The 23,223-nt window shown below is 48.4% G+C and overlaps 1 protein-coding gene across 1 annotated transcript in view; it reads right to left on the reverse strand.

The window, feature by feature from the left end:
• LOC136620149 (regulator of microtubule dynamics protein 2-like) overlaps positions 1-23,223 on the reverse strand; it is a 98,005-nt gene that overhangs the window by 72,213 nt on the left and 2,569 nt on the right. Inside the window, exon 4 of the mRNA XM_066594863.1 lies at positions 20,486-20,588. Within this exon, the coding sequence (XP_066450960.1) occupies positions 20,486-20,588 (103 nt within the window). The remainder of the gene's footprint in view (positions 1-20,485; positions 20,589-23,223) is intronic.

Raw genomic sequence — 23,223 nt, forward strand, 5'->3', positions numbered from 1 at the left:
CCTTACAGTGAGAACAGCGCCAGTACACTGCTCCTCTATGAAGGGAATACCACCTAGTATAAAAGGAAGTCCTAATACCCTGTTTACTATGCTTTATAAAAGGCCACATACCGTCCTGAAACACGTTGCACCATCTGTTTTATTACCTGTGCCCAGTGATTTGTCTACCTACCTGTATTTATTGCTATTTGGTCAATAAAAATCCCCCCTTTTTGGACGACAACTGTTTTGGATAAACTTACCCGGCCTGAAATCCATTTGGGGAAGTCTCAAGGACATGAGAGCTCCCATCTAAGTAAGTTTTCCATTTAGGGCAGGTTCCAAGGAATCCGGGGATGTAGTTTTTAAGCTCACCCGGCTCATTCCCACGCCATCACATGTGGAAGCATGCGCAAGTGGACTCATGTCTGCAGGCCGTGCCAACCTCCGTGGGTGACCGCGCGGGAACAGAGAGACGGGTAATCATAATAACATTCCTGGGCCCCTCAGAACCTGCCCTATGAGCAGTAGAGCTTAGTTTATGGTGCTCTCAGGTGGTGACAGGTTCCCTTTAAAATGTGCCCATACACATTAGATCAACAGCAGCTGAACACACTGATTTTGGTAGGACCACACTACCATTTCATGTGTACAGGGATGTTCCAACTGTGTCAAAAGGAATAGCTGTCACCCAAATAACCATTTGGCCGACTGCTATCTAAGGTGTGAGACCAGCGATAGACTTTGTTATAAAGACATGCAATGCACATAATTGATTTGCAGACATGAAGAATATGCAAACTTTCCACAAGAAATTAAAGAACTCACCAGCCACCGAAATCCGGGAATCCAGATAGTTCAGCTTGAAGGAACTCAAGGCCATCTGTTTCTTGTCTTCTCAGTCAGTCTCCTGCACCTCCAAGTTCAGTAGTCGTTCTTCTGTTCTTATGACAGTTTTCTTCTTGCTTTCCACAAGTCTAAGACAAAAGGAAGACATCATATACCACATCCATAGAAAGAGTTCCCCAAGTGACTGTTACAGTAAAGCCGTACGTTAAAGATCTGACACTAATTTTTTGCAGTGGCAAAATCTGCCCCAAGTGGTGTGAAGGTTACGTGAAGTCGCATCTGCATTGCTTGTACTGTGACACATCGCTGATTTACCGCACACAATTCTGCGGCGGTAGATGCGTATTCTACGTCTGGCCTTACGCTAAAGGTGGTTTCCCACACAGCGCTTTTTGGAATAACTCTACTGCAGTTCTTTGAGCCAAACCCAAGAGTTGATTCCAGCAGAAAGGAGGAGTTTAAAACCTTTGTTTAAAGGAATTGTACCAAGAACTAAAATTATCCCGTATCCACCAGATAGGGAATAACCTTATGATCAGTGGTGATCCAAACGCTGGGACTCCCACCAATCCCGAGAAAAGAGTTCCTGAAAGTGCCTAGATAAATGGAGAGGAGAATGCGCATGTGACAGTCGCTCTATTCATTCAATCACAATGCAGAAATTGTACAAACTCCCAGCAATCTCCAGTGCTGTCATTTAATTGATTTGAGTGGCAGTAGGCATGCGTTATCACTGCTCCATTCATGTGGGGAGACCATTAGGATCCCCGTTCTTGTGATCAGTGGGGGATAGGGGATAACGTTATATCTTGGTACAATCCCTTTAAGTCTTTAGCAGCGATATGGAGCGAACAGGCTGTCTAAGTAAATTACGTCCTATACAGCTGCTCATTCAGTAGACCCCCCTGTTATATTATTAGGTGCTGTCAGAAGTTATGGGGAACATCTCAGAATATCACTTCACCTACAGTAGTCTACTCGCAAAGGAAGAATTTCAATGAACTTTGTGCAAGGAAAACTGGCGCAGTTACCCAAAGCAAATAGATTTCCACTGACCATTTTTCACCTGCACCAGTTTTGATGAATTTTCCTGCCAACATCACATCGTCATTACACCTCATATGAACCGACCATAGTGATAGCTGATATATGGAATCCGAAGGATTAATACACAGGGGGATCTGGAAGGAAAAAGTCCCCCAGAAATAGCTGCACGCTCATTTACATGGTGCACACCACAATGCTAGTCCTATTAAGATGACATTTAGGGCATCCTACATACTACACCAGCTTCTCCGGGTTGTTTTCTTTAGCTTCTTTCTTCTCTTCATTCAGCTTCTTCTTTATGAAATCTGCTCTTTATTGGCCTCAATCTGGAGAGAAATAAGAGAAGACAAAGGGGTTGTCTCAGTTATAAACCATTGATGACCTGTCCTTAGAATAGATGATCAATAGGAGATCAGTGGGGTCTGCTTTCCAGGACCCCCAACACTCTGCTTTTCGCTGGGCCGCTGCACTTGCACACTAGCTAATCTCTACAAGAAGCAGACAGCTCTGTTCCCACAGCAAGGGTCCGGTCTCATATTGCAGGGTAACTTCCCATTGAAGTGAATGGCCTGTAATACCAAGCCTCACCACAGCGGGAACAGAGCTGTGTGCTTCCTGCAGCAGTCATATAAGTGCAGGTGTGCACCGACCGCTGAACAGCTGATCAGTTGTAGTAGTGCAAGTATATTGTTAGGGTTTTATATAAATTAAGCTTCAATTATATAAAACACTAACAAAATACTTGTACTACTACATAAAGTGGTCTGTGATATGTAACTCCCATCACACTGCGGTCACAGAACAGCTGGAGAGCCATCGGCTGCAAATCACTGATCCACCATCTTATTGGTGACTGCGAGTGACATTATATTTCTTGCCCACCTCTGATCTCAGATTAGCCATGGATGATTGAATGTTTAGGGGTTCCTGCTGATGCAAAGTATAGCAACCGCACTGCTAGCTCTGTTATAGGACAGGATCGTACCTGGGCCGTGTCCTCCGTTGGGGAAGAAAAAGCTGAAATTTACAAGTATTCAGAATTAATTAAAGGGGTTGTCCCGCGAAAGCAAGTGGGGGTATACACTTCTGTATGGCCATATTAATGCACTTTGTAATGTACATTGTGCATTAATTATGAGCCATACAGAAGTTATCAGAAGTTATTCACTTACCTGTTCCGTTGCTAGCATCCTCGTCTCCATGGTGCCGTCTAATTTTCAGCGTCTAATCGCCGGATTAGACGCGCTTGCGCAGTCCGGTCTTCTTCTTTTCGGAATGGGGCCGCTCGTGCCGGAGACCGCCTCCTCGTAGCTCCGCCCCGTCACGTGCCGATTCCAGCCAATCAGGAGGCTGGAATCGGCAATGGACCGCACAGAAGCCCTGCGGTCCACCGAGGGTGAAGATCCCGGCGGCCATCTTCACCAGGTAAGTAAGAAGTCACCGGAGCGCGGGGATTCAGGTAAGCACTCTCCGGTTTTCTTTTTTAACCCCTGGATCGGGTTTGTCTTGCGCCGAACAGGGGGGGCTATTGAAAAAAAACAAAAACGTTTCGGCGCGGGACAACCCCTTTAAGGAAAGGAAGTAAACGAAAGGGGGAAGAAGAACCCATCTGACAGTACGTCTCCTTGATCGCACATATATATAGTCACATGTATGATATACAATATATACGATTCAACAACCTATCTACTATATACTCTCCTTAAGAAGAGCCTCATGTCAGTCAGGCAGTGAATGAGAAGACATTCCTTACTTCAGGTGCTGCAGATCCTCTTTAAGACTCATCACATCCCCCATGTACTGTCTGCTGCTCCTCATCACATCCCCCATATAATGTCCTCTCACCTCATCCCATCCCCATACGCGTCTGGTCCAGAGATGTGTATACCTGGCAAATTTTAAATATGTCTAAATAAAGGAAGATTATACATTTTATTCTGCAAGCAAGCGTGGATGACACTTTTTCCTGCATGGAATTTTCTGCTGTTTAAGCCCAGGACCGGGGGCAGGTGAAACCGCTTGAGCAAGCAGTGGATCGTGAGACATATGAAGTGAGCAAGCTGACAGCACAGCACACTATTTTCAAGTGTCTTTTTCTTTGGAATTACCCGGCCGGTGTTGCTATGAATAACTTGTTCTGAGGAGACTATGCACAGCACCAAATGCAAGTATACAAGGATTGAGGTAAATTCTACCCATATTTATAAGTGTAGTATCTCCATTATTTTTGGACATTTGCTCACGATCCTCACACTATTTGTAAATGAAAATTTAGCCACTAAGGTATACCATCTATTATTAGTACGTTTTATGGGACTCTAATGTACCTATGTTAATTTTTATTGGTGTTTTCAACAAAGTATGATGGCTGAACAAGAAACAGTTGTCCGGGCCAGGATGCAAAAATTATCCAATCTGTTTCAGGACAATATACAAAGTATGCATCCTGACACAAAGGGGTTAATCCAATCATTAACCAACTATAAGAAATCAGAATTACAGACTTGGTGGGACCAACACTCCCTGAATAAATATTGGGATCTTACAATGATCCCAAGAGGATTGCGTTTGAAAAAATACCAACAACAATTTATGATGATGATTTTCTGTCCAGTTGGAATGATATCCTCTCCGATTGCTCTGCTAAACTGATGAGATTGATAGTTGATAATGAGCAATTAAAATTAAATAAATTGCAGAAAGACATACAAGACATTGAATATAAATTGAGAGCAACTTAGAATTCCACAGAATGGGATAATCTAATACAAAAACAGGATATGGAACTACATAAAATGGAAGAAAAGATAATTCACATAAAAAAAACCAAACTGGAAAGAGACAGACGCGATTACCAAGATGACAAATTTTACAACTGGAGTTCCAAAAGGATTCAAAACCCCAAATCAATTCTCAAGAAACAATCAATGAGAAGTCATACAGGCAATCTGAATAGTGTCACATTCTCCTCCTCAGAGTGGGAAGGGGACACATCCTATGTATCATCAGATGTCTCCAGTGGTGACCCTCAGGTATTTGAAGAACCAACACAAAGAATGCAGACTATGGGGAGACTGTCAAAAAACGAGGCACCGAGAGGGGGCCATATGCCAAGAAGGAGATACCCCAGCCGCAGACCAACCATTCGGAATTAGCGGACAATATAATTGTTTTCACACCCCGTATTCTCTCTAACCAGCAATTGGAAATTATCAATAAGGGTAGGAATTTTGTACCTGACTGCACGTTTGACCCTTTCAATACTATGCTGGACCTAAACAAATTTGTTCGGGACCTCATTGTAAAGAAGTATTTCTGCGAACAAACCAGAATCAATGGGGCAAACAGAACAGCTTCTTAGGAGTCTGCAAAACAAGACGATAAACATGGAGACCTAACAACAAGGGACATTGCCTTTCTCTGGGATTTAGAACAACTAGAAAAAGAACAGATGGACACTGATATGGCACCAGATTCAATTCCAATGCCATCAGATACGAGGATTCCCAATCCCTCTTTTTACCCCAAACATCTCAGAACTAGATGGGTGGATGATTTTCAAAACAGTATGGAAAGAGATCTTAATGACCTATATAGATCCAGTCAAAAGAAAGATGCATCCAAATATAAAAATGTTAACATCTCAGTGTCCCAGAGACGTGACTTACAGAATCTCATTAACGATACTGATTTAATAATTCAGCAATCGGACAAAGGGGGCACCATTGCCATAATGGATAATGCATTATACAGTTTAGGTGTTGAAAAAATACTCAATGATGATAAAACTTACAGAAAATTAGAGATTGATCCCACCGTAACATTCACCCATTCATTGTCTGATTTGATTACCAGAGGGGGCTCAATGGGGGTATTAAGCGACAAAGAAATGGCTTATCTAGTTCCCAAAAATCCTATTCTTGCAAATTTTTATGGGCTTCCCAAGTCTCACAAAAATGTATTTCCACCTCCCATGCGCCCAATAGTTTTGGGACGAGGATCCCTATGTGAGAGACTCAGGCTGTAATTTTCTATCTACCCAATTGCTGTGGTAGTTCAAATCCCCGGATATATTCCTAATAGCAATAAAGTCATTCAAATATTAGCAGGACACAAATGGGGGGCAGATAAAACCTGGGTAACTTGCGATGTCAAAGCATTGTATTCCTCTATCCCTCACCATTTGGCGCTACAGGCACTTGCATTTCACCTTAGCTCTCATGCACAATATAATGATTCTCTAAGAGCCTTTTTGATGGAAGCAACATTATAATGAATGCAAACTTGGGACAACCCCTTTTAAGATCAGGCAGAGAACAGATCACAGGCATGGCTTCATAGGCAATCTGCAATGGAAGCCCTGAGAGTGTGCAGAAGGCCCCCAGCAGCCATTGTAACCGTTAGGGACCTCCAAACTTCGATCGGAGCATTTAAAGGGTTAATATGTTGCAGGCGGGTGTCAGCTATACCAGACAGCATTGTATAGAGTAGAATCGGCCCAGAACCCATTCCATACAAACCCCAAACCTCCATGACTTAACAGTACATCAAGGAGCATTTAGGGGTTAATGTTGTGCATAATTTATATGCGACCTTTATGGTCCCATCTACTTTGCATGTAGTGATGCGACCGCTTTCATCATCATTTGCGATATAACAAGATGGCGGCCTGTGGAGCACTTATTGTGACATCATAGGATGAGAGAATTCTAAACATTGTGACATCACCGCATTCTGATCACGAGGCGAGGACGAAGAGAGAGGATGCAGCGCAGGTAACACCATCACTTTCCGGAAGTCGCAGAGCTGCTGGCTACCAGGCAATGTGCGTGAGGAACGGGCCAACCTAGACGGACAGTAAGCAAGACCCGAGTTCATGGCATTAAGTGAAAGATTAAGGAAGATACTGCGGAACTACCCAACACCACACGCTACCAACCCGCCAAGCATGGACGATCTGTGAGTAGCCCAGCCCATGCCCAGCCTGCGCCCCACCACAAAGCGCCCTCACCCTGCAGGCAGCCTCACAGCGCCCTCAGGCCGCAGGCAGCCGCACAGCGCCCTCAGCCCGCAGGCAGCCGCACAGCGCCCTCAGCCCGCAGGCAGCCGCACAGCGCCCTCAGCCCGCAGGCAGCCGCACAGCGCCCTCAGCCCGCAGGCAGCCGCACAGCGCCCTCAGCCCGCAGGCAGCCGCACAGCGCCCTCACCCCGCAGGCAGCCGCACAGCGCCCTCACCCCGCACGCAGGCGCACAGCGCCCTCACCCCGCACGCAGGCGCACAGCGCCCTCACCCCGCACGCAGGCGCACAGCGCCCTCACCCTGCACAGCACACCCCAGCTCTACAGAGAGATGCTGCAATGAAGCAAGCATTATCCTCCATTTGCTGCGACAACAATTCTGAATGAATGAAGGCTGTAATTCTGGAAGTACTGATCATGTGACCATGACCTGAAACCAGGATTGCTCATTCATCCACTGGAACAGCAAATGATTCTTCCCTTGGACGGGTGCAGTCACACAGCGCATTCACCCTGCACGCAGCCGCACAGCGCCCCCCCGCTCTACAGAGAGATGCTGCAATGAAGCAAGCATTATCCTCCATTTGCTGTGACAACAATTCTGAATGAATGAAGGCTGTAATTCTGGAAGTACTGATCATGTGACCATGACCTGACAACCAGGATCGCTCATTCATCCACTGGATGAGCAAATGATTCTTCCCTTGGACGGGTGCAGTCACACAGCGTCCCACCCTGTGCCCCGCCACACAGCGCCCTCACACAACAGGCAGCCGCACAGCGCATTCACCCTGCACGCAGCCGCACAGCGCCCCCCAGCTCTACAGAGAGATGCTGCAATGAAGCAAGCATTATCCTCCATTTGCTGCGACAACAATTCTGAATGAATGAAGGCTGTAATTCTGGAAGTACTGATCATGTGACCATGACCTGACAACCAGGATCGCTCATTCATCCACTGGAACAGCAAATGATTCTTCCCTTGGACGGGTGCAGTCACACAGCGTCCCACCCTGCGCCCCGCCACACAGCGCCCTCACCCAACAGGCAGCCGCACAGCGCATTCACCCTGCACGCAGCCACACAGCGCCCCCCAGCTCTACAGAGAGATGCTGCAATCAAGCAAGCATTATCCTCCATTTGCTGTGACAACAATTCTGAATGAATGAAGGCTGTAATTCTGGAAGTACTGATCATGTGACCATGACCTGAAACCAGGATTGCTCATTCATCCACTGGAACAGCAAATGATTCTTCCCTTGGACGGGTGCAGTCACACAGCGTCCCACCCTGCGCCCCGCCACACAGCGCCCTCACCCAACAGGCAGCCGCACAGCGCATTCACCTTGCACGCAGCCGCACAGCGCCCCCCCGCTCTACAGAGAGATGCTGCAATGAAGCAAGCATTATCCTCCATTTGCTGTGACAACAATTCTGAATGAATGAAGGCTGTAATTCTGGAAGTACTGATCATGTGACCATGACCTGACAACCAGGATCGCTCATTCATCCACTGGAACAGCAAATGATTCTTCCCTTGGACGGGTGCAGTCACACAGCGTCCCACCCTGCGCCCCGCAACACAGCGCCCTCACCCAACAGGCAGCCGCACAGCGCATTTACCCTGCACGCAGCCACACAGCCCCCCCCCCAGCTCTACAGAGAGATGCTGCAATGAAGCAAGCATTATCCTCCATTTGCTGTGACAACAATTCTGAATGAATGAAGGCTGTAATTCTGGAAGTACTGATCATGTGACCATGACCTGACAACCAGGATCGCTCATTCATCCACTGGAACAGCAAATGATTCTTCCCTTGGACGGGTGCAGTCACACAGCGTCCCACCCTGTGCCCCGCCACACAGCGCCCTCACCCAACAGGCAGCCGCACAGCGCATTCACCCTGCACGCAGCCGCACAGCGCCCCCCAGCTCTACAGAGAGATGCTGCAATGAAGCAAGCATTATCCTCCATTTGCTGCGACAACAATTCTGAATGAATGAAGGCTGTAATTCTGGAAGTACTGATCATGTGACCATGACCTGACAACCAGGATCGCTCATTCATCCACTGGAACAGCAAATGATTCTTCCCTTGGACGGGTGCAGTCACACAGCGTCCCACCCTGCGCCCCGCCACACAGCGCCCTCACCCAACAGGCAGCCGCACAGCGCATTCACCCTGCACGCAGCCGCACAGCGCCCCCCCCCGCTCTACAGAGAGATGCTGCAATGAAGCAAGCATTATCCTCCATTTGCTGTGACAACAATTCTGAATGAATGAAGGCTGTAATTCTGGAAGTACTGATCATGTGACCATGACCTGACAACCAGGATCGCTCATTCATCCACTGGAACAGCAAATGATTCTTCCCTTGGACGGGTGCAGTCACACAGCGTCCGACCCTGCGCCCCGCAACACAGCGCCCTCACCCAACAGGCAGCCGCACAGCGCATTTACCCTGCACGCAGCCACACAGCGCCCCCCAGCTCTACAGAGAGATGCTGCAATGAAGCAAGCATTATCCTCCATTTGCTGTGACAACACTTCTGAATGAATGAAGGCTGTAATTCTGGAAGTACTGATCATGTGACCATGACCTGACAACCAGGATCGCTCATTCATCCACTGGAACAGCAAATGATTCTTTCCTTGGACGGGTGCAGTCACACAGCGTCCCACCCTGCGCCCCGCCACACAGCGCCCTCACCCAACAGGCAGCCGCACAGCGCATTCACCCTGCACGCAGCCACACAGCGCCCCCCAGCTCTACAGAGAGATGCTGCAATGAAGCAAGCATTATCCTCCATTTGCTGTGACAACAATTCTGAATGAATGAAGGCTGTAATTCTGGAAGTACTGATCATGTGACCATGACCTGACAACCAGGATCGCTCATTCATCCACTGGAACAGCAAATGATTCTTCCCTTGGATGGGTGCAGTCACACAGCGCACTCACCCCGCACGCAGCCGCACAGCGCCCTCACCCAACAGGCAGCCGCACAGCGCATTCACCCTGCACGCAGCCACACAGCGCCCCCCAGCTCTACAGAGAGATGCTGCAATCAAGCAAGCATTATCCTCCATTTGCTGTGACAACAATTCTGAATGAATGAAGGCTGTAGTTCTGGAAGTACTGATCATGTGACCATGACCTGACAACCAGGATTGCTCATTCATCCACTGGAACAGCAAATGATTCTTCCCTTGGACGGGTGCAGTCACACAGCGTCCCACCCTGCGCCCCGCCACACAGCGCCCTCACCAAACAGGCAGCCGCACAGCGCATTCACCCTGCACGCAGCCACACAGCGCCCCCCAGCTCTACAGAGAGATGCTGCAATCAAGCAAGCATTATCCTCCATTTGCTGTGACAACAATTCTGAATGAATGAAGGCTGTAATTCTGGAAGTACTGATCATGTGACCATGACCTGAAACCAGGATTGCTCATTCATCCACTGGAACAGCAAATGATTCTTCCCTTGGACGGGTGCAGTCACACAGCGTCCCACCCTGCGCCCCGCCACACAGCGCCCTCACCCAACAGGCAGCCGCACAGCGCATTCACCTTGCACGCAGCCGCACAGCGCCCCCCCGCTCTACAGAGAGATGCTGCAATGAAGCAAGCATTATCCTCCATTTGCTGTGACAACAATTCTGAATGAATGAAGGCTGTAATTCTGGAAGTACTGATCATGTGACCATGACCTGACAACCAGGATCGCTCATTCATCCACTGGAACAGCAAATGATTCTTCCCTTGGACGGGTGCAGTCACACAGCGTCCCACCCTGCGCCCCGCAACACAGCGCCCTCACCCAACAGGCAGCCGCACAGCGCATTTACCCTGCACGCAGCCACACAGCCCCCCCCCCAGCTCTACAGAGAGATGCTGCAATGAAGCAAGCATTATCCTCCATTTGCTGTGACAATTCTGAATGAATGAAGGCTGTAATTCTGGAAGTACTGATCATGTGACCATGACCTGACAACCAGGATCGCTCATTCATCCACTGGAACAGCAAATGATTCTTCCCTTGGACGGGTGCAGTCAGACAGCGTCCCACCCTGTGCCCCGCCACACAGCGCCCTCACCCAACAGGCAGCCGCACAGCGCATTCACCCTGCACGCAGCCGCACAGCGCCCCCCAGCTCTACAGAGAGATGCTGCAATGAAGCAAGCATTATCCTCCATTTGCTGCGACAACAATTCTGAATGAATGAAGGCTGTAATTCTGGAAGTACTGATCATGTGACCATGACCTGACAACCAGGATCGCTCATTCATCCACTGGAACAGCAAATGATTCTTCCCTTGGACGGGTGCAGTCACACAGCGTCCCACCCTGCGCCCCGCTACACAGCGCCCTCACCCAACAGGCAGCCGCACAGCGCATTCACCCTGCACGCAGCCGCACAGCGCCCCCCCCGCTCTACAGAGAGATGCTGCAATGAAGCAAGCATTATCCTCCATTTGCTGTGACAACAATTCTGAATGAATGAAGGCTGTAATTCTGGAAGTACTGATCATGTGACCATGACCTGACAACCAGGATCGCTCATTCATCCACTGGAACAGCAAATGATTCTTCCCTTGGACGGGTGCAGTCACACAGCGTCCCACCCTGCGCCCCGCTACACAGCGCCCTCACCCAACAGGCAGCCGCACAGCGCATTCACCCTGCACGCAGCCGCACAGCGCCCCCCCCGCTCTACAGAGAGATGCTGCAATGAAGCAAGCATTATCCTCCATTTGCTGTGACAACAATTCTGAATGAATGAAGGCTGTAATTCTGGAAGTACTGATCATGTGACCATGACCTGACAACCAGGATCGCTCATTCATCCACTGGAACAGCAAATGATTCTTCCCTTGGACGGGTGCAGTCACACAGCGTCCGACCCTGCGCCCCGCAACACAGCGCCCTCACCCAACAGGCAGCCGCACAGCGCATTTACCCTGCACGCAGCCACACAGCGCCCCCCAGCTCTACAGAGAGATGCTGCAATGAAGCAAGCATTATCCTCCATTTGCTGTGACAACAATTCTGAATGAATGAAGGCTGTAATTCTGGAAGTACTGATCATGTGACCATGACCTGACAACCAGGATCGCTCATTCATCCACTGGAACAGCAAATGATTCTTCCCTTGGACGGGTGCAGTCACACAGCGTCCCACCCTGCGCCCCGCCACACAGCGCCCTCACCCAACAGGCAGCCGCACAGCGCATTCACCCTGCACGCAGCCACACAGCGCCCCCCAGCTCTACAGAGAGATGCTGCAATGAAGCAAGCATTATCCTCCATTTGCTGTGACAACAATTCTGAATGAATGAAGGCTGTAATTCTGGAAGTACTGATCATGTGACCATGACCTGACAACCAGGATCGCTCATTCATCCACTGGAACAGCAAATGATTCTTCCCTTCGACGGGTGCAGTCACACAGCGCACTCACCCCGCACGCAGCCGCACAGCGCCCTCACCCAACAGGCAGCCGCACAGCGCATTCACCCTGCACGCAGCCACACAGCGCCCCCCAGCTCTACAGAGAGATGCTGCAATCAAGCAAGCATTATCCTCCATTTGCTGTGACAACAATTCTGAATGAATGAAGGCTGTAATTCTGGAAGTACTGATCATGTGACCATGACCTGACAACCAGGATCGCTCATTCATCCACTGAAACAGCAAATGATTCTTCCCTCGGACTATAAGGGGGGTGCAGTCACACACCGTCCCACCCTGTACCCTGCCATACAGCGCCCTCACCCTGCACCCCGCCACACAACACTCTCACCCTGCACCCCGCCATACAGCGCCGTCACCATGCACCCTACCACACAGCGTCTACTAGCTGTACACCCAGCCAGCAACTTCATTTGGACACCCACACAGCGCGCCCCCTCCAGCTCTACATGTACAATGCCCACCACCATCACACTATCATCAGCGGCTCTGATCCAGGGTTCTAGGACTGATCGCCTTTTCCCGGGGTTAAGAAGGAATTTTTCCCCTGTGACACAAATTGGCTAAAAGTGTCGAGGGATTTTTCGCCTTCTTTTGGATCTGCAGCCTTAGGGAAGCCATAACACTAAAATGTTGAAAACCTTAAAAAAATAAAGTCTTTTATAATTGACACTTCTCTTAAGTTTTTATTTTGGAGCATGCGAGAATTTATTTTCTGGTGAAGGTTGATTTCAGACAATACTTTCTAAATAAACCATTTCTTAAATTTATGGAATTGAATCCAAATACATATGGGTGAGAAAATGGTTGTTTGCAGCAAAGTTGTAGCTAGACGGAGGTCAGGGAGGGATCAGAGGGGGCATGTGCCCCAGGTGCCAGGGGGGCCTTGATGAGGTATGTAAATGAGGGATGAGAGGGAGCACGTGCCCCAGGTGCCGGGGGAAGCCTTGGTGAGGTATGTAAATGAGGGATGAAAGGGAGCACGTGCCCCAGGTGCCAGGGGGAGGCCTTGATAAGGTATGTAAATGCAGGGCAAGTGCAACAAACTGAATATTTGCCCCATGTGAAGGCAATTACAGCTCTGGTTTCCACAAAGATATGAATATTAACACGTAAACCACAAACTGCAGTGCAGCCTGTACGGCAAGCCCAAGGGAAGATATTGTATGTGTAAACCCAGGATCAGAGACACTTGAGATGATCACAGATCCTGGGCATAACCAGACAACCAACCCATCATGTCCTCCTTCCTGATGTGAAGCGATACACTGATTAGTAACACGCAGGGTGGTGAATCCCAAGTGGTTCCCCATTAAGAAAACAACTGCAACCACATTTAGTGTAAACAACGCAACTTTACTAAATGCAACCGCCAACAAGTCGTACAGAAATCTAAAGAAAAGCTTAAACGTTGCAAGCTTATAATACGAGAAAGACTGTTTGTTCTCCTCTACTCTGTTCCTGCTTACTTCACAGGAGCCCCTGTAGAGCATGTTGCTTTATAGATGCCTGATTGTCCTATAATCCCCTATAGTGTCAACATCCCTAAATTAGGCCACTCCCACTAGCCAATCAATCCCATGATACAGCTCTCCCCCAGCACGCATGCTCGCTATCTCTGGCAGTTCCATAGGGATGTAGAAGAAGCAATGTGTATGCTTGACCGCCACTCCATTCATCCATGAAAAACAAAGGACCCCAATTCTTCTCATTGGTAGGTGTACTAGCAACTGGACCTTCACTGATTAAACACTTATTCCCTCATCCTGTGTATAGGGGATAAGTTATAATCTTGGTAGAACCCCTTTAAGGCCCTGGGACCAGAACTGAACTTCATGTGTAGCAGTAAGGAGAGCTCTAAGGCCTCATGTCCACTAGCTAAATGGAATTGCGGAATCCGCAGCGGATTTTGCCCATAGGGAATCATTGGCCATCCACGGTCCATTAAATTGAATTTTGCACCCGCGGATGGCATTTTAAAAGAATTGCATTTTTCATGCGCGGGAGAAAAAAAGCGGCATGCTCGATTCTGCCTCGCATTCCGCGCGAATCAGCAACATTGCTATCACATTGATAGCAATGTGTGCGGATATCTGCATGCAAAAAAAATACCACTTAAAGCAAATACGCGGCAGATTCTGCGCGGATTGTATTTTTCAAGTGGACATGAGGCCTTAGGCTTTGTCCGACACTTCTATGTACCCAGTTGTGTGTCCGCATGGCCTCAGCTGGGGTGGTAGAGATGGCCATAAACATTATATATAAGACGTTTAGTTCAAATTAGTTTTCCATACTAAAGCATTTCAACCTTTTTAAAAGTTACTTTATCTTAACATTTCTCACCTCAACCCATAAAAACATTAAAAGAAGTGCAGGGTAGTTCTGTTGCTGAACTGGAAATAGCTGAACCCACAGAAGCCCTGTGCAACATATAATCACTTTGGTCAAAACTCCCTAAACCACTTAGGGGCACCTCACAGTGTGAAGTGAAATACATTTGAACCCATTCTTCTACCCTAAACCACCAGGAAAACTAGGAGATAAATGTACGAGGCTGGGAGACTGACCACCGGGACCTCCAGTGATCACGAGAATGGCAGTCCCCTAGCCCCCTTGTGAATAGAGTTATACTGCTAATGTGTGAGCACGGCTCTATTTCCATGGAACTGATAGATAGCCAACCATTTACTACCTTGTTCAAGCTGCAATTGATAAAATATCAATATATATAGAATATATACATCAAAAGTATATGTAAGGAATATGTTGGCAATTAAAGGGTTATTCCGTGCTTTTACCATTGATGACCTATCCCCAGGATAGAGCACCAACAGTCAACCAGCGGGGATCCGCCGCTCAGAATCCCCGCTACATTAGTTTATCCTCTGGCTCACTGTCAGTACAGCGGGGCTGGATATAGTCATTGGTAGTCAAGGCTAGAAATGCAATAGATAGCTTCCCCCCTCACCAAAACCAACAGGAGCGATGCCTCCCATTTCACCTTTGGCTCTGACTGCAATGAGAATCCGGAAGTGTAATTGAAAGCATCACTCCCACTGATCTCAATGGGAATGAAGCCACCTACCACACTCCTGACCCAGACCACCAATGACAATGTCCAGCTTGCTGCACTGACAAGCCGGACAATCAGCTGATCGGCAGCGAATCGAAGTGGCGGACCCCAGCTGGTCAACCACTGACAACCCATCCCGAGGACATCACATCCTCAGCATTAGCCTGCAATACCCCCTTATAGTGGAAGGATTGATTTTGGGACCCACTGACACAAGAGAAAGGACAATAAAGCAGACAGAAGTATTAAAAACAAATAAAAAGGTCCCTTCCATTTCTGGTCTATAGCGGTCTCCAAAAACTGCCATCGCTCTAGAGACCCAGAGCCCATTGTAAATGAAGCCCTGGATTTCTATCGAGGCAGGAGTCACGTCAAATCAGGGTAAAGGTCCCAGGCATCTCATCAGATCCATAGGCGAGCCTCCTGCCCATATACTCTCAGCCCGTCTTATATACTATTTACAAAAATGGTCTACACGCTCGTGTGCACATAGACATTTTATTGTTCATCGTGCTGACTCATCTTAATTCACTATTACCACTGGGGCCGCTATGGGGGGTTGGGGGGCACTATTACTGCTTAGGCAATTGTGGGGGTCGTTGTTACTGCAGAGGCCACTGTGGGGGGTCACTATTACTACAGAGGCCACTGTGGGGAGTCACTATTACTGCAGAGGCCACTGTGTGGGGGGGTCACTATTACTGCAGAGGCCACTGTGGGGGGGGGGGAAGGGGGGGTCACTATTACTGCAGAGGCCACTGTGGGGGGGGGGGTCACTATTACTGCAGAGGCCACTGTGGGGGGGGGGTCACTATTACTGCAGAGGCCACTGTGGGGAGGGGTCACTATTACTGCAGAGGCCACTGTGGGGGGGGGGGGTCACTATTACTGCAGAGGCCACTGTGGGGGGGGGGGGTCACTATTACTGCAGAGGCCACATGTGGGGGGTCACTATTACCTCAGAGACCACTGACGGGGGGGGGGGCACTATTACTGCACAGGCCACTGTGTGTGCGTGTGGGGGTCACTATTACTGCAGAGGCCACTGTGGGGGGGGGTCACTATTACTGCAGAGGCCACTGTGGGGGGGGGGTCACTATTAATGCAGAGGCCACTGTGGGGGGGGGGGGTCCACTATTACTGCAGAGGCCACATGTGGGGGGTCACTATTACCTCAGAGACCACTGAGGGGGGGGGGGTCACTATTACTGCACAGGCCACTGTGTGTGTGTGGGGGGGGTCACTATTACTGCAGAGGCCACTGTGGGGGGGGGGTCACTATTATTGCAGAGGCCACTATGGGGTGGTCACTATTACTGCAGAGGCCACTGTGGGGGGGCACTATTACTGCAGAGGCCACTGTGGGGGGGCACTATTACTGCAGAGGCCACTGTGGGGGGTCACTAAACTGCAGAGACCACTGTGGGGGAACACTTACTGCAGAGGCCACTGTGGGGAACACTATTACTGCAGAGGCCACTGTGGGGAACACTATTACTGCAGGGGCCACTGTGGGGAACACTATTACTACTGGGGCCACTGTGGGGAACACTATTACTACTGGGGCCACTGTGGGGAACACTATTACTACTGGGGCCACTGTGGGGAACACTATTACTACTGGGGCCACTGTGGGGAACACTATTACTACTGGGGCCACTGTGGGGAACACTATTACTACTGGGGCCACTGTGGGGGACACTTACTACTGGGGCCACTGTGGGGGACACTTACTACTGGGGCCACTGTGGGGGACACTTACTACTGGGGCCACTGTGGGGGACACTTACTACTGGGGCCACTGTGGGGAACACTTACTACTGGGGCCACTGTGGGGAACACTTACTACTGGGGCCACTGTGGGGAACACTTACTACTGGGGCCACTGTGGGGAACACTTACTACTGGGGCCACTGTGGGGAAAACTTACTACTGGGGCCACTGTGGGGAACACTTACTACTGGGGCCACTGTGGGGAAGACGTACTACTGGGGCCACTGTGGGGAACACTTACAACTGGGGCCACTGTGGAGAACACTTACTACTGGGGCCACTGTGGAGAACACTTACTACTGGGGCCACTGTGGGGAACACGTACTACTGGGGCTGACGCCAGGAGCAGCGGCACGAGACGGAGGCATGAGCAGGGGGCTAAAGGGGACAGCGGAGCAGCTCAGCAGCCGATACCAGCACTATAAGAGCAGTGAGGGCTCCCACCCACTAGCGTTTTTTTCTCCACTGCGCTGCGAGAGCAGTCCGAAAAACCGCTGGGATATCGCTGCGACAGTCTTATCAATGGGGCCAGCGGCAGCAGCGCTAGCCCCATTGAAAAGATATGGAGAATGACGCGGACTTCTGCCACAGCTGTGACAGCTGTGGCAGGAGTTTCCTTCTTCCCCGCGGGGACCGCGGGGATAAAGGAGCTCTCTGTCACAGCTGTGACAGCTGTCACAGCTGTGGCAGAATACAGCGGCATGCTATCCCATTGCTTTCAATGGGATCGACACTGCTGCCGATCCCATTGAAAGCAGTGGTTTCTGATAAGCCCTGCAGAATGATTATCGGAGAAGGGCTTGAAATATAAGCCCTTCCTCAATAATCATAAAAAAGTGGTTAAAAAAAATAATTAAAAAAGTTACTCACCTCTCCTGCTGTCAGCTGCGTCCTCCGGCAGAAGTCAGCGGCATTCTCCATATCTTTTCAATGGGGCTAGCGCTGCTGCCGCTGGCCCCATTGAAGAGACTGGCGATGTCGCAGCGATATCCCAGCGATTTTGGGATATCTGCCTGCGTTTTTCTCGCACTGCAATGCGAGACTTTAACTTTAGAATCGCATCGCAGTGGAGAAAAAAAACGCCAGTGGATGGGAGCCCTGAGAGTGTGGAACTCACTGCCTGAGGACATGGTGATGGCAAAATCCAAAGAGCAGTTTAAGAGGGGACTAGATGTCTTTCTAGAACGCTATGATATTACCCTGTTGTACCACTTCTAGCTTGGAAACAAGATGTGATACAGATCGGGCATGGAAGCTTTTGTACCTTGTTGTACCACTTCTAGCTTGAATATAAGATGTGACAGGGGCAGACATGTAGACTCTAGTACTCTGTTGTACCATCTCTCGCTTGGATACAAGATGGTTTACAGGGGGCATGGAAGCCCTAATACACTGTTGTGCCATCTGTAGCTTGGATAGTAGATGTGATACAGGTGGGCATGGAGGCCCTAATACCCACCCTGTTGTACCGCTTCTAGCTTGGATACAAGATGCGATATAGGGCGGGCATGAAGGCTTTAGTACCCTGTTGTACCACTTTTAGCTTGGATACAAGATGTGAAACAGGTGACTATGTTGGCTCTAGTACCCTGCTGCACGGCTTCTAGTTAGGATGCAAGATGAGACACAGGCAGGCATGGAGGCTCTAGTACCCTGTTATACCACCTCTAGCTTGGATACTAGATGTGATACAGGCGGACATGGAGGCTCTAATACCCTGTTATACCACCTCTACCTTGGATACTAGATGTGATACGGGCGGGCATGGAGGCTATGGTACCCTTTTATACCACTTCGAGCTTAAAAACAAGAAGTGAAACAGGTGTCTTTGGAGGCTCTAGTATCCTGTTGCACCACTTCTAGCTTGGATACAAGATGTGATATAGGCAGGCATGGCGCCTCTAGTACCCTGTTTTAACACTTTTAGCTTGAATACAAGACGTTAGACAGTTGTCTATGGAGGCTCTAGTATCCTGTTGTCCAGCTTCTGGCTTACAATATGTGAAAGAGGCGGGCATTTAGAATCTAGTTCCCTGTTTTACCACCTCTCACTTGGATAAACGATTTGATACAGGTGGGCACGGTGACTCTAGTATCCTGTTGTAACAATTCTAGCTTGGATAAACAATTTGATACAGGTAGGCATGGAGGCTCTAGTACCCTGTTGTGCCATTCTACCTTGGATACAAGATGTCATGCAGGGGGTATGGAAGCTATACTACGTTGTTGTACCACCTCTAGCTGGATAGCAGATGTGACACGGACGGGCATGGAGGCTTTAGTACCCTGTTGTACTGCCTCTAGCTTAGATACTAGATGTGATACAGGCGGACATGGAGGCTTTAGTACCCTGTTGTACTGCCTCTAGCTTAGATACTAGATGTGATACAGGCGGGCATGGAGGCTTTAGTACCCTGTTGTACTGCCTCTAGCTTAGATACTAGATGTGATACAGGCGGACATGGAGGCTGTAGTTCCCTGTTGTACTACCTTTATGGTACCTCCACACGGACACTAAAATTGCATGTTTTTTGCTCTATGCGAGAGTGAGTAAAAAAGCTGATTTATGAAAGCAATGCCTTTCGATGGTTTCATTTACAACTGTGATGTGTTCTCAGTTGCGATAGCCAAAAATCTTGGCATGTTTTATTTTTCGGCTTTTTTTGCATCAATAATATGAAGCCATCTTTTCATCGATTTCGGTGTAAAAAGGCATGACCACTTTACAAAGCAGATACACATTTGTCCTTTCACTGCATTTTGGCACCGACCAAAAATGTAACGCCCATGTGAAGGCACACTAAGCTTTGATAGCAGATGTGATACGGTTGGGCACGGAGGCTATAGTACTCTTTTGTAGCACTTCTAGCTTAGATATGGACTCTATGGGTATATGGACTCTAGTACGCTGTCGTACCATCTCTAGCTTGGATAGCAAATGTGATACTGGCGGGCATGGGGGGGTTTAGTAAACAGTTGTACCACTTCTAGCTTGAATACGAGATGTGATACAGGCAAGAATGGACGCTCTGGTACCTCGTACCACTTATAGTTTGGATGGGGAGCATGTACATGCCATCACCACTCTGGAGGCAATGGTGAACGGGGCAGCAGTACCCATCCAGGAGATGGGCGTGGGTCTCAGTGATCTCACCCCCACCAATCAGATATTTTGCGCTTACAAAATAACTAATGTGTTATAAATATCTATCTTGGGAAAAATCCTTTACATGAGCAAACATAGAAGATTTTCATAAATCCCGTCTTACCGTCGGCTGCATAGCGCTTCTTCTCTTCTACATCGTTTGTGAGATAAAACATGTCGCTGTACGCCGGCGCCAGCCTCCAGAGGAAGTCAACCTTATTTCCGTACTGAAAAAAGACAAAAAAAACTTTCATAACGTGATCTAATTCATCACAAGCTGAAAAAATCTGAGCAGAGAAATGATTAAGTGGGGCCATGATACCGGAAAACACTTCGTACAGGAAACCCAGTCAGTAGGTATATTATCTTGTACATGAAGAAGTGTTGCATCATTTATGCTGGAGGTTTTCCCGAAAACAAACTATTTTTTCTGGAAAAAAACATTAAAATATACTGAAGTAATGTTCAGAATGTCACTACCAATTCCATCCCTATAAAGGGGTTCTTATGAAGAAGACTTCTGTTCACGGGGCTTATGTAATCCATAGAGTGTCTCCCGCTAGGAGAGCCAGACCGGCAGATCCAGCCTTTACACGTCAGCATCTGCGCTAAGTTGCATATAAAAGCCGTTCCAGTATGAGGGAGCGTCGCATTGTGCAGCGGAGGTCACCTTGCAGCTGGCACTGCTGTCAATTATCCGGGCCCATTCGCTGTCATCAAAAAGGAGCTTCTACGGCATTTCCTTACAGCGGCCCGAGCGGTAATCTCAGCTCCTTCAATCCTGGAATTCGTTCAGGGACTGAACCAGTTAATGTATATGGAAGAGCTAGGCGACGAAGGAGCGGAGGGACCCAGGCTAAGTAATCAAGCTTGGGAGTTGTGGAACACGTACCGTGACTCACCGCAGTTCCAGCTGGCGGTGGGATGGTGAGCGATGGGTCTCGGGGGGTGCGGGGAGCCGGCGCCGCGACAGATATAACCAGACGACTTTTAACAGCCAGACCCACGTGGGTCTCTCCCCCCTTTTGCCTTCGTGCTGCTTTCTCTACTCCTGAGAGTCTCTTTTTCTCCCTTATCTCTAATCTTCCCCTAAGTACCTTATGTGTTTGTTGGTCCTTTTCAACGTTGGTTAGCAATTTTGATGTTTGAGAGTACATCTAGTTAAGAGTTGAACGGGTTCAGCAAGTGTAAGAAGGTGCTGGTTACGAGGGCCTAGTGACACACCTTAATTACTTTAGAAGGCGGCCCGCAAGATTTCACCAGAAGGACCTTGTAAATGATGATACAGTTTATTCAGTTATTGTGACATTTGTCATCAAACCCCCAATCACAAGTTGCGGTCCGCGCAACCCACCATAAAACCAATGTTATCTATTTCTCTCTATCTGTTGTTCTGTTTTATATGTGATTAATATGTGAAAATTCCAATAAAAACATATTAAACATAAAAGCCGTTCCATCACAGCTTTTATTATTGTTTATGGTAGGCGCCAATCATCACAACTGATCTTGTGTTATAATGTGTTTGTGCACGGGAGGCGACAGAATACAGCGGGGAGCAGAAAGCTGTAAGAGCATCTGCATGCTTGCCGAGCGGACAGCCACAAGTACAAGGCTGCTCGCATTGAGGTCTATGGACAGCCCTACAGCCGCTATTACATCTCCCTACAACCTTTACGTATTTGTAGTCCACTTAAAGGGGTATTCTGGTTTTAGAAAAGTATTCTGTTACACTTGTATCAAATCCTCGAAGTTCTCAAATCTTACAGCCATTTTCCTTCTTTACCTTCAGTGGATAAAAACCCGTCTTGGTCTGAAAGACCATTTTCATCCAACGATTTGCGCCTTTTTGGAATATTAATGACGGTGACAGATGCCGGGTAACGGCAGATACCTGTCGAAAAGTTAATCTGCGGTGTTGGATTTCTGGCAGTTGTCGGGTCATTAAGAAGTTGTTCCTGTTTAATGACAGATTTGCATCTCATTAACAGAAGCCCGGGCTCGGTCTCCGATCATGGAACAGATCCTTCAGTCGCTTTGTTCAAATTGCCATTTAAAATCATGTATCATCATCATCACAGACAGCAGCCTTCACAGGCCAACCGCGAACGATCGGTCGTTAACAAAGGCCATCTGAAACCCTTAAGCCCCATTTACCCACAAAGAGGATCGATAAAAATACAATCAAAAGATAGGATGATTGACAGTCCGAGCGATCATTTTGGATAAGCTGCTAATGGGCACTAATAGCCATTAGTGGATTATTAGATTCATTTGCATTAACATGAGCATGCCTTTGATGTATGCAGATAACAGCAGGTGGTCTGTTCTCTGAACACAGCCTCTTTGTTCTGTCACAGGACTGCAGCTGAAAACAATGTTATCAGCGCTCCTGTGGAGAACTCGAGATGCGGCCACCATGGACTTCAGGCTCAAATTACATTGCGTATGAGTAGCGTTTATACGCAAAGTTACTAAGCGACACAGCGGGAAGTAAAAAATGAACAAGGAAACTGCGTGTGTGAGATACGCTGTCATGCAGAGTCAAAAATCGCTGCCGTACACCGGGTTACACAGCGGTAAAGCTCTGCAGTATACACACAGCATTTCACAACACGCTCTTCTGCGCCCGGCCTTTAAGTGCTTGCAACAAGTCAAGCACATGCATGATCTGCACAGGACCACGGGAGATTTTATACTCTGGGAGTAAACAGTGAAAACTTCTATTAAATGACTGCAAGCAGAGGTCTTGTAAACGGAGGAATTCATATAGAAATTATATCAGAAGATTGTAACTCTTTATTATACAAGGGATTCCTTTTATTTGCTGAGATTGAAATACCCTTCTAAGCCTTCAGTCAC

Source organism: Eleutherodactylus coqui, chromosome 3, assembly GCF_035609145.1.
Source record: "Eleutherodactylus coqui strain aEleCoq1 chromosome 3, aEleCoq1.hap1, whole genome shotgun sequence".
NCBI classification, from domain to species: Eukaryota; Metazoa; Chordata; class Amphibia; order Anura; family Eleutherodactylidae; genus Eleutherodactylus; species Eleutherodactylus coqui.